The sequence below is a fragment of the Microtus oregoni genome, unplaced genomic scaffold (assembly GCF_018167655.1).
Source record: "Microtus oregoni isolate MIOR12 unplaced genomic scaffold, Mior012 000073F_002, whole genome shotgun sequence".
Classification (NCBI taxonomy): domain Eukaryota; kingdom Metazoa; phylum Chordata; class Mammalia; order Rodentia; family Cricetidae; genus Microtus; species Microtus oregoni.
In genome coordinates this window covers 541,974-554,950 of record NW_024543982.1, presented here as the reverse complement: position 1 = coordinate 554,950, position 12,977 = coordinate 541,974, and the positions used below count along the sequence as shown (strand labels likewise).

The following is a 12,977-nucleotide window of genomic DNA, read 5'->3' as shown; positions in this document are numbered from 1 at the left end:
CTGAGAGTCTCTGAACAATTTTTGCTTGTTAAGGGGTATACAAGACTTTCCTCATTCATTCTTGTTTGAAGACTCAAATATTTACATTTCTTTTCCATATTAAACCTCCATGATAAATAAGGTATTTCGCTGAAGCCTGTAAAATGATTAGTGCTTTTATCATTCTCATTAACATTTCAAATACTAAGCCTTTGTCGCCTACTTGGACTCTTCACCAAAGAACTACACTACCCAGAAGGCACTGTTTTTCCTTCCGCCTCTACGGAGAGACTGCTTAAGGATGTTGAGCCACAAACTACAGTCACATGACGTTTCCTGTCAAGATGGCGGATAATCTCCCTTCGGATTTTGATGTGATCGTAATAGGGACGGGTATGTGTGGCCCTGGTTTTTCCTAGACAAAATTTAGGAAATAATTCTTGCCTTTTAGTTTCTCTGTCAGCGGCGAGTGTTGGTTGGCGAGAAACAGCGGGGGTCGAGCCTGGGAGAGAGGTCGGAAAGGAAGTGAGGTAGTCTGGAGTCAGCGCGGGACTTGGCAGCTCCAGGGAGGGGCTTGGACCCGCGGTGTTTTGTGCCATTTGAGTAGGGGTCGATCTGGTCGATGGCGATTGTTGAGGTTGGTTGCTGCGGTGATTCCTGTTAATTTCCTTAGAGGAGGGTGGGTTTGCAGTGTCATGAGAATGGAGGGTTGAGGTTTTATCTATGGAGATGCCATTGGCATAGCATATTTGCTTCCTACCCTCCGTGTTCATTTGAAGGTTATATTCCCCATCGTTTTCTGTCGCCATTTCATATGACTTTACCCATATACTTACATGAGTCTAAGACACGTTGTAGCTCAGATGCAGCTTAATTTGCAGTTTTGTGAGAAGGATGCTCAGTTGTTACCCCTGTGCATTTTTACCTAGGGAAAGGAAATGGACTCTTTTTGTTGTGTTGAGTAGCCTAAGGGCTCCCCACCGCAGGTAGCCATTATTTTTGTATTATGGGGTTTAAAGCATCCTTGTTTATGCTGCAGAAAGGAAGCATATTGTTTTCCTTCACCCATCTACACGTCACAACTAGGTGTGCTCAGAATGAGTGCCAGTGCTCCATCCCGTGTCTGACCTTTGCTTCTCCTTGTTTTTCCATCATTAGTTTTCCAGGTTTTGGGTGGAGCCAGAAATCCTCTTCAGCTTCTAGTTAACTAGTTAATCCTACAACACCTGGCAGAAATTAACATTTCTTAACTGTAAGGGATATACTTTGCATGGGATAAAAGATAGTTGAGTGGATTTTCCTACCGTCTGTAGATTGTGGTAGGCAGCAGAAGCTTTGGAGAATGGGATTCTGTCCATTGTGTTAATGAATTCAGTTTGCTCTGTTCCCCAAAAGTAAAAATAGCCATATTTCCAGGTTTACAGTAAAAACAAAAGCAACTCTTTTTCAAATGCTTATCATTTTCTAATCAATGGGCAAAGCACTTCAAAAAATTCCAAAAGTAACTTTGCGAGAATGTTATTCTCTTCAGTACACAGAAGAGGAGAAGCAGCCTTTAAGTCTAACTTGGCAAAGTCACAAAGCCAGTGCTATTCAAGAAATGGAATCACTTGATTTTTACTCTCAAAATTGTACTATGTTAGCAGAAATAACGGAGAAAACAATCTAGAGCATGCAATGGGAGAGGCAGACACTCAGCCTTTCAGTTTCCACACTGTTGAATATAAGGAGAGTAAATCAAATAGCCTTTAAAGGCCTTATCTGAGCACAGATTCTCAGAACAGTGGGGCCGTGTTTATTCCCAAACTGAAGAGAACTACTGCTGTAGCTAACCTGGTGGTAGCTGCAATGAACAGATGTTGGATGCGAGCTTGAAAGACCCAGTAGACCATTCATTCACTTTTGCAGTCTCCTCTAAAACATCCATTTTGGAGGAAGGTGTGTTTTAAAATTATACTTGAATGAATTCTATTTGATTTGGGTGATGTGTGTTAACTTTTATTAAATGTTTTAATTCTTTTACATACATTAAAAGTGGAAACATTTGGTGAAGGTCATTTTTCAAATAAAAAGATTTTGACGTTTTCAATCATTACTTTTAATTGAACTGATTTTTAAAGCGTTTTGATTTCTCTCTCTAATATTTTGCTGAAGTAGGCTTTAAATGTGTTGGCTTTATTAAATTAATATGTAGATAAATTATAGGAAAGGCAGTGTTTAATAATTCAGTTCTCTTAACAAAAGCAGAATGAAGCATGTCATTATCAGAAACAAGTAAAGAACTAGACTGAGTTGTAGCTCCCTTTTAGAAGTTTCTAGGTAAAATGGCACCAAGAAGACAATTGCTTCATCAAAAAGAATCATCCAAAATCCATCCACCTTAAATAATTTGTATTTTTACTTTTTGCGTGATGTGGTTTAAAGCTTTCCTTTAAGGTCATATTTTCAAGATATGCGAAAATAATACCAGAATACCCAAAGACAGAAAATTAAGATGAGGAGAAAGATAAAATAGACCCAAGAAGGAAAATCAATTGGAATCTCAATGGGGAGGGAAAAAAGGACAGAACTAGATGATTAGAATGTGATCCTTGGCTTGGGGTACACTATTGTCATTTCAGAATAGTTTGGCATTTAATAGTAATTTTAGCAGTAAGTTTGTGGGGTGTGGAAAAGTTATCATTGGGTGCAGGTTAAACATTATCCCAGTAACAAATTGTCACTGGAAGTGACTTTTCTGGTAACTTGTATGATCTCCAGCAAAGCCAAAAAGTCACAAGTATGGAAGGAATCTAAGATATAAAGGTTACATGATAATGTTGATATATGCCATCCATAGGAGCATACTTTAGCTCCTCACTTGGAAAATATCCTTATTTTAGAAGGAATTCTAGCATGCTTAGAATGTAGTATAACCACATCATTTGGAAGCAGAGACTGTTATCGCCCTTAAGAAATATGTTTGGCTGGTGCTATTAGGTATACAGCTGACTGAAAATTCGTAGCTCTATAAGAAAGGGGTGGCATAATGGCTTGACTTTTTTATTGTAAATGCACAATCAACCACTCAATTTTCACGAGACTCAACTCCTATCAAGAACCTACTCCCTTGGTGCTTGTATTATTTACTGCGTTGCCATTTCTTAGAAACTTTTTGGACATCCTCAGAGTTCTACAGTTTTTCCTATAATCATGGAAAATTTTCATACCGGGGATTCTTTATGCTTTCAGAACACCATGTAGGAATTCAGTCTTCATGCTATTCCTTCTTAAGTACACTGCCTTATCTTTGCCAAAAGTACCTCTTCTAAGAGACTCCGTAGCTTATTTAATTTCTTAGTTTTTTTGAAGCACTTTTCTCTTTTCCTCCCTCCTTCCCTCTCTCCTTCCCTGCAGTCTTGTGCTGCCCTTTTAGCCAGGGCTTTTGCACTGGAAGTACTCTACTGAGCCCCAGCCCCACTCAGGTCATTTTTAAGGCCGTTTTTAAAAGCTGTGTAGCTAAAGTTTCTCTAAGGTGAAGATTTACCATTGTGTGTATGTACATGGCCCTGTGTTCTCTGTAGCCTCTTAAAGAGGTTGAATTTGTGTTCTATATATTGTACTGATGAAAACATTTTTTTAAAGGTAAGTTGCTTTTTTTTTCAGGAATTTTAGCTGCTTTTTTAGGAATGTTCATGTAGATAGCACAGTCCTATTCTTGATGTTTCAGAATGCATCATTGAGGTAGTTAACTTTGACTGGCAGCTCATTCAAGGATTTTAATGTTTCTGATAGCAGTAGTGTACTATTTCTAAACCTTAGTGAATAATAATGCTGCAGGAAGTGGTGTAAAAAATGATATTTGTCAAACAGTACTTACGCTCAGCACAAGTGATTTCTCACATTTACATACCATTTAATATTCTTCTTAGGATGTCTGTGTGTGCTTCTGTTATCATAGTGTGCATATATTCCTTCCCTAATTTCTCCAAACATCCTTATCCCTGTCGTTGAGAATGTTTTTGTATGTGTCTGTGTGATTTATTTTACATCCCAACTATAGTTTTTCCTCCCTCATCTCCTCCCAGTCTCTCCCCCTGCCTCCCCCCTACACCCCCTAATCCACCCCTCTTCTGTTTCTGTTCAGGAAAAGGCCATGGTTATCAGCCAAATATAGCATATCAAATTGCAGTAAGACTAAGGACCTTCCCATGTATTAAGGTTGGGCAAGGCAACCCAGTGTGAGGAATGCAGTCCCAAATGTCAGCAAAAGAGTGAAAGCCTCTGCTTCTGCTGTTAGGAGCTCCACAAGAAGACCAAGCTATAGCTGTAACATATATGCAGAGGTCTAGATGAGTCCTATGCAGGCTCACTGGTTGTCGTTTTTTTCTCTGTGAGCCCAGGTTAATTGATTCTGTGGTTTTTCTTTTGGTATCCTTGACCCCTGTAACTCCTACAATCCCCACCCCTGTTTTCCTTAGGATTCCCTGAACTCTGGCTGATGTTTGGCTGTTAGTCTCTCTGCATCTGTTTCTATCAGTTGCCTCTTTGATGACAATTGAGGTAGGCACCAAAAGTGACTTTGCTTTTTTAATTGCAAGTTGTTGCTACTTTCCCGTAGTTCATGAAATGATGCTAGCCCTTAAATGAGAAGAGTATATAATATAATAAAAGATAAATGTATTCTCTTTATACACACATTTTTTTTATTGATTTTATTGAGCTCTACATTTTTCTCTGCTCCCCTCCCTGCTTCTCCCCTCCCCTTCAACCCTCTCCCATGGTCCATATGCTCCCAATTTACTCAGGAGATCTTGTCTTTTTCTACTTCCCATGTAGGCTAAATCCGTGTATGTCTCTCTTAGTGTCCTCATTGTTTTCTAGGTTTTCTGGGATTGTGATTTGTGGCCTGGTTTTCTTTGCTTTATGTTTAAAAACCATGTATGAGTGAGTACATATGATAACCTCACTCAATATGATGTTTTCTAGCTCCATCCATTTGCCTGCAAATTTCAAGATGCCGTCATTCTTTTCTGCTGTGTAGTACTCCATTGTGTAAATGTACCACATTTTTCTTATCCATTCTTTGGTCGAGGGGCATCTAGGTTGTTTCCAGGTTCTGGCTACAATAAACAATGCTGCTATGAACATAGTTGAGCACATGCCCTTGTGACACAATTGAACATCCTTTGGGTATATACCCAAAAGTGGTATTGCTGTGTCTTGATTTTCTGAGAAATTGCCATACTGATATCCAAAGGGGCTGTACCAACTTGCACTCCCAGCAATGCAGGAGTGTTCCCTTTACCCCACAACCTCTCCAGCGTAAGTTGTCATCAATGTTTTTGATCTTGGCCATTCTTATAGGTTTAAGATGGAATCTCAGAGTTATTTTAATTTGCATTTCTCTGGTGACTAAGGATGTTGAACATTTTCTTAAGTGTCTTTCAGCCATTTTAGATTCCTCTGTTGAGAGTTCTCTATTTAGGTCTGTATGCCATTTTTTTTATTGGATTATTTGTTCTTTTGATGAACAATTTCTTGAGTTCTTTGTGTATTCGGAGATCAGACCTCTATTTGACATGAGGTTGGTGAAGATCTTTTCCCATTTTGCAGGCTATCGTTTTGTCTTGTTGACTGTGTCCTTTGCTTTACAGAAGAAGCTTTTCAGTTTCAGGAGGTCCCATTTACTAATTGTTTCTCTCAGTGTCTGTGTTGCTGGGGTTATATATAGGAAGTGGTCTCCTGTGCCAATGTGTTCAAGATACACACAAAACAAAACATTAAGCAGCTTAATAGTAAATAAAATTGAAAGTAGTCTTAGAAAGACCCTTTAGACCGTCTATATATTTTGTTCACTTTTACATTCATATGTCTCATTTGTGCAGTATAATGAGGGGATTGGTAATGGCTCTAATGGCTGTGGAATCAGCTAAATTTAATTGGAATCCCAAATGTCCTTCTTGTGTCACCTTAGGCACATTCCTTAATCCTTCTTAAGTTTAACCATATTTCTAAATGGCGTGAGTTCCACCAAGCCGTGTTAAGTATTGAAGAAATAGTTCTGATAAAATGTTTACAAAATGTAACTAATTTATGGTTCAAAAAGCCATACTGTGGTGCTTTTATTATCATTACTGTTTGGCCTTGAATGAGTTCAAGGAAGAGCTCATGAATTTCACAGTGTCCTGGATAGATGCTATTGTAAAGTTTATTAGCTTCCTCTTCCCATTGGCTATTTACTTGGTTGGAAAGATAATTATTTATATATTGCTGCTTTTTAAAAAAATCAGATTTCTTATCTGGTAGTTTACAGATATTCCTTCTTTTCTTGAATTTGGTTCACCAGTTTGCATTGTTTTGACGAGGTCTATCAATTCATTTTAGTTGGGAGCATAATGTGAAGTGCTTTTCCACTGCTTAGAAATGCTGTAGAAGGTAAAGAAAGCCTATAGATCTAGCAGTTTTGTGAACTATTTTGTACTTCTCTGTGCTTTATCTTTTCTAAGGAAAATCATGTCTTAATACCTAACAAAGTACGGGGGAGTTATTTAATTCTGAGGCCTCTCTGAGCTGCCTTCCTTCTCTGTGCATCATAAAGTTGAACCAGTCCCTCAGAGAGAGCCGCATCTGTTACCAGAGTTCCCTGGGCAGCTCCATTGTCATCTCCCAGGCCGCTTGTCATTCTCTCATTTTCTCCAGTGTTCTCATGATGTTTGCAATAACTCAGGCTACAGCAATTAAAATCAAATGTGGTTGCTCAACCTCGCATGCTCATGTTTAACATAAAATCCCAATGCACAGAAACAATTATAATTCCATATAATTGACCTGTTACTCATACTAAATCATCTGCCATTCAGTTTCAGTGTGAACTGAAAAGTTAGGCCGTGCCTGTTATGTGTGTAAATCCTAAAAGTTGCTGTCTGTTCCCACTGTATAATCCATAGTATAGAATGATTTGGAGTTTGGGATTTAGTTGTGACTAGTAAAATTGGGATACTTTTCTAAAGATTTGCTTTTTGTTTTTCTAATAATTTAAAGGGTAGTATATAAAGAAAATAATTTGCCATAGATAGTGATTTACTGGAGCATGATTATATGAGTTAGCATGTTTTTATATTGAGGCAGATAGGGAAAACAAACAAACAAAAGACAACAAAAATCCCCAAACAAACAAAAAACCAAACCCCTCAAACAGGTTACAGATAGTTGAGGAGACAGGCAACTTGTCTAGCACAGTGCCTAATTGATTCATCTCATACTGGATGGTACCAAGAGCTTAGGCTGGTTTGATTTTCTAGTATCTACTTTTGCATCTCACAAGTGTTTTTTATTACTATCTTATCTACACCAATTTAATATAATGTTTGCTTTCTTACTGTTACTCTCTCTGGGGTAAATATTATCTCACTTCAAGTAAGTGTAAAACCATAGATTTAGCCAACTTTGACCCAGATTGGATAAGTTACACAAGTCTTTGTCAACTGAAGTTAAGATCTTGAATTGAGCTTGTTGAATTTTTCCAAGTGAAAAAGAGCATCATATACTCTGAAGATTAGATCGCTGTGCTCTAGGTGTGTGGGTGGCAGGTTTTTTTTTTTTTTTTTTTCTGATGCCAACAGTAGCTTCATTTCTGGTCCTTAATTATTGACAACACTATGACATTGGGTCAGTTTGCAAACCTTTACATGAAGGCAAACAGGATGACCTAGTTAGGTTTGTCCCTGAAATCAAAACAAAGCAAGACAAATGAAATAATTAGATACTAAATCAGTGGGATCAGACACTTTAGTCATGTTTTAAGTATCAATTTGTTTCAGTTAAATTTCATTCATTCCAAGATATGTAATTGCATAATTATGATGTAAGTATGAGAATGATTCAGTATTCATCTTCTTTCAGCGTTGGCATTCATGTCTTATTTTTCATTACTGTCAAATGGTTTTGCGACCATTGCAGCAAAAGGTAAAACTTGGTGTTCTTGGAAGAGAAGAGCAATGAATGATGCATGCAGGGAGACACTGGCTCTCTGGGTTTCTTTTACTAAGAAAAAAAGAACAAATTTATTTTACAGTTTGGTATATTTAAAGGGCAGAACTCGGTTACTAGGAGTGTCAGGGCTTATCTAGAACTTTAGAGGTCATAAGGGCTGAGAGTTAGTGAATAGATTTCTCCAAAAAGGCCCACCTGAAGGCATTTTTCTTCTGGATATCAGATTGTCCTATAGTTGTTTGCAGAGACTTGTGCATACCCATAAGGAGGATTGTGTGATTGCCCTTGAATTTAGGTTTGCCCTTGATGAAAGCTGTGCAGGCCATCTGTATAGTAACAAACTTGATGCACAAATAATATTACTTGTTAGAATTTGCATTTTATGATAAATAAGGTTGATTATTTATGTAATTTGGCCACCTACATTTCCTTTTTTTGAATTACCATAACATATTAATGAGGTAATTACTTTTCTTATAAATATGTACTAATTCATTCATTAACATTTTAACTTTTATCATATGTATTAAATTACTATTGTTATTTTGATCAGCATATCCTTGTATAACTCATGTTTTTTAGCATGCCTATCACTTTAAACTTTTACTATCTCTTTATTATTCATATATTTGAAATCGTTTTGAATTATTACTAAATACTTAATGTGGTATATTCATTATGAAGTACCATAGAGCTTACTCTTTTTAATGACCAAACTCTGTCTATTCTTTTTAACTTCTTTCCCCAGTTTCTGTTATATCATAGTTCTCTTAACTTCTGTAATATTAAGTTTTGTGGATTCCGTAAAGATCAGATGATATTTGTGTTTCAGTGTTGTTTCAATTCACATACCATGTTATTGCAAACGACAATATTTTATTCTTGTAAATTTATTTTATGTGTGAGTATTTTGCTTATCTGTATGTATGTGCACCATATGCTCAAGGAGATCAGGGAGGGCACTGAATCCTCTAGAACTGGAGTAATGGACTGCTGTGAATTGCCATGTAATTGCTGGGAATTAATATGGGTTCTGTGGAAGAACAAGTGATCTTAACCATTGAGCCATCTCTCCAGCCCCCGATTTCATTCTTCACAAGCGAGACATTCTAGTTTCCATCTCTTGGGTGTTGTGAATAGTATTGCAGTTGAATGTTCTTGTCAGGTGGATGGTAGCAATAGTACTGCAATTGGATGTACTTGAGGTGGATGGTGGTGCAAACCTTTAATCCCAGCACTTGGGAGGCAGAGGCAGGTGGATGAGGTCTCTATAGTGAATTCCAGGACAGCCAGGGCTACACAGAGAAACCCTGTTCTGATAAACCAAAACAAACAAACAAACACATAAATAAGTATACTTGTGTCTTTGACATGTGATTGATTTCCTTTTGGTATATACCCAGTAATGGGAAGTCTAGAAATATAGTCGTTCTAATTTTAGTGTCTTGAAAAACCTTTATACTTTTTTTTTGCAATGACTATACAGATTTAAATTCTTACTAACAGTGTATAGTATTTTTATCTATATTCTCCTTGTCAGTTTTTTTGTCTTATTGGTGATTGGAATAAAGTTATAACTCATTCTTTTTAATTTGCATTTCCTCATTGAGAAGATTCTCATGTATGAGCTGCCTGTTTGTCTTAAGATATATCTAATCTGTTTTTAGCCACTTTTAAAATTGGTTTATTTATTTTTGCTGTTAAGTTCAATTCCTTGTGTATGCTGTACATTAACATAACTGTTAAGTGTATAGTTTGCAAATATTTTCTCCTGTCCTATTAGTTGTGTTTGTATGCCTTTAGTAATTTTTTCCCCAGTGATGACCATTGATCCCATGCCTTCATATATGCTATGCAAACACTCTCAAAGTTTGATTGTGTCTTTTGTTGTGTATAAGTTGATAGGATCCCGTTTTTCAGTTTCTGGTTTTGTTGTTAGCACAGTTGGGGTCATTTCCGAAACATTCTTTACCCAACCAGTCAACTCTTGTGAGTGTTTTCCATGCTTGCTTTTGCAAGACTCACAGATTTGAGTCTTTCAGGTGTCTTTAACTCGCCTTGGGTTGATAGCAGTAAGTAGTGAGAGATGAAGGGTTTGATTTTACTCTTTTGCACACTGATCCTGTTTGCCCAGCAGAACGTACTGAGAAGACTGCCCTTTCCCTGCTGTGTGCTCTTGGTGCACTTGTCACACAAATCAGTTAGCTCTAAATGTAGAAGGCAGTTTCACTTTTGTTCCATTTGGTTCTCTAGTTTTGTTTTTGCTAACATCATGCTGTTTTTAGCAAATTATTGTTAGTTATCGAATGGTTTGTAATTTTAAAGTCAGGTAGAACTTTGTTTTATTTATTTATTTATTTATTTATTTATTTATTTATTGCTTTATTAGGTTTTGGATATTTGAGGTCTTTCATGATTGTGTTTCAAATCCTGTGAAAAATACTGATATTTTGATAGTGATTGCAGTGAATCTGTAGAGAGCTTTGTGTAGTATTTAATAAGGTTATATTTCTTCTAATCTATAAATATAAACATGTGATATCTATCTTTTCTGCTGGCTTTCTCTCTCCCCCCCCTCTGTAACTCTGACTGGACTAAAACTCACTTTGTAGATCAGGCTGGGCCTTCAACACAGGGAGGTCTGCCTGTCTCTGTTCCTGCCTCCCAAGTGTGAGAATTAAAGTTGTTTGCCAACGCCCATCATCTTTCCGTGCCCTCTTTTTGATAACATCAGCAGTTTCTTTTGCTGTTTATTTTGTGATTTTCATAGCGCTCTTTCACCTCTTTTTCATTTGCTCTTTAGGGAGATTGACATTTTGTTTGTGTGTGTTCTTATTGTCTATTCATTTCTAAGTGGGCCTTCTAGTTTTATGGTGATGTTTTATGTGGAAATGTATAAATTTTACATTTCTTTATTCCTTGGTGTGTTATTTTTATAGGTATTGTAACTAGAATTGTTCCAAGTTCTTTTTCAGATAATTCACTATTAGTGTCTAGAAATACCAAGTGATACTTGTTTGCTATTTCTGTGTCTCAAGTTTTGTTGAGTTGTTCCTTGGTGAGTGACGACGACTTTATAGTTTTCTATGTAAAGGAAATTGTCATCAAGGACAGTTTGATTTTCTTTCATTTTGAACTTAGATGCCTTTTGTCTTTTTCTTGCTCCTTTGCCTGGTTACCACTTACAGTACAGCCCTTTGTTGAACAAAACTGGTGAAAGTAAGAATCCTGGTCTAGTTCTAAGTCTTGGGAGAGCTTATAATGTGCTAAGTTATGTTCCTTCTGTATGTACTAATTTGCTTGGTAGTTTTCTTCATGAAGGGTTTTTGAATTCTCTCCAATGTGCTTTCTGTATTTGTTTAAATAATTGCCCTTTTGTTGTTTGTCATATTAATGTGGTTAATCATGTTTAGTGATTTACATATGTTTAGCTGTCTTTGCTTGTAGAGTTAAGTCTTACTATGTCCCTGAATTTGGCTTCATAGTAATTTTGTATCTGTGTTCTTTAGGGATATTGGCATTTTATTGTCATATTCGATTTCTAAGTTTGCCTTTCATTTTTATGATGATGTCCTATGTGGAGATATATAAATCTTACATTTCTAGTTTACCAAATCTTCTTATGTGGTTTCTGGCCTTTTCCAATATGCAAAGAAAACCTTTCCTACTTTCAAACAGTAGGTAAATAATATTTCGATTTATTATTCTTAAAAATGTAGTATAAAAATTGTTAATGCAGAAAAGCTAATTTTAATTATACAAAATTTTATCATTTCATGTTTTTTATGTTTTAAATAATTAGTTATTTGCAATGATAGCAATAAAAACTGGAATTTACATTTTCTAGACAAGCATAGGCGGTAGTTAGGTTGGTGTGGTGGTTTAAACTTCTAATCCTAGTGCTTGGTTAGCTGAGGCAAGAGGATTACCATGAGTTCAGTGCCATGATAGGCTCTAAGGTGAGACCTTTTCTTAGAAAAAAAAATGAAATTGCCTTTAGGTTACATATATGTGGTATATGTAAAACATGGGTTTTTTGTTTAGATTTGACCTTTGAATTCAGTTATTATATATATATATATATATATATATATATATATATATATATATATATATATATATATATATGGCTATGTTCCCAAATCTGGAAAAAAAAAGTCATCCCAGAACTTAAACACTGCTTTTCTCTAAGCACTTTGGATAAGGGGTGCTCAAACAGTTAGCCTTGAAAATATACATACAGGGGGGTTGGAGGGAGGAAAGGGAAGGAAGAAGTTTTGTAATTATAATTTCAAAAAAACAAAATGGGTTTCATGGTAAAATTTCAGATAAAAGGGAATGTGATTTTATAACAATCTTTGAATGGGCACTCAAATGCATTTATCATCTATCATAGACTCAGTTTTATTATGGAAAATTATGAAAATGATGCAGTATAAAATACATCCCCAGGTATCAAATTTCTACTCTTACTATTACTAATTACTCATAGCCACTTCTGTATTCTCTACTTTCTCTTATTTCACCATCCAACTCCAGATTAGGTTTTCTCTATAAGTACAGTTTCAAAGTGTATCTGAACCTTGAAAGCTCTCCTTACAAGCACAGTACTGTCATCCTATACACTTTCATCATCAGGTTTTTTCATTCATTTTCTTTGCTTGTGTACTATTTCTAGCTTAGTTTTCATTTCTGAAATAAGTTGTGAAAAACTTCCTTCTTAAGTGCTTTCAGTCTGTTTTAGGATTTCTGTTGTGGTAAAACACCAGTACCAAAGCAACTTGGTGGGGAAAGGACTGCTTTCTACTTATAACAACTCACAGATCACAGTCCGTCACTGAGGCAAGTCGGGATCAGAACTCAAGGCAGGAACTGATGTAGAGACCCTCGAAGAGTGCTGCTTACTGGCTTACTCATCCTGCCTTGTTCAGCCTAAATTCTTAAACAACACTGGGCCAGCTGCCTAAGAATCACCCATACTGTGCTGGGTAGGCCTTTCCACATCAGTCATTTGTCAAGAAAAT

The 12,977-nt window shown here is 36.4% G+C and overlaps 1 protein-coding gene across 1 annotated transcript in view; it reads left to right on the top strand.

The window, feature by feature from the left end:
- Positions 1–323: 323 nt before the first annotated feature.
- The window catches only part of LOC121441087 (rab proteins geranylgeranyltransferase component A 1), a 172,142-nt gene continuing 159,488 nt past the window's right edge, over positions 324–12,977 (top strand). Inside the window, exon 1 of the mRNA XM_041642219.1 lies at positions 324–372. Coding sequence (XP_041498153.1) covers positions 324–372 — 49 coding nt within the window. The remainder of the gene's footprint in view (positions 373–12,977) is intronic.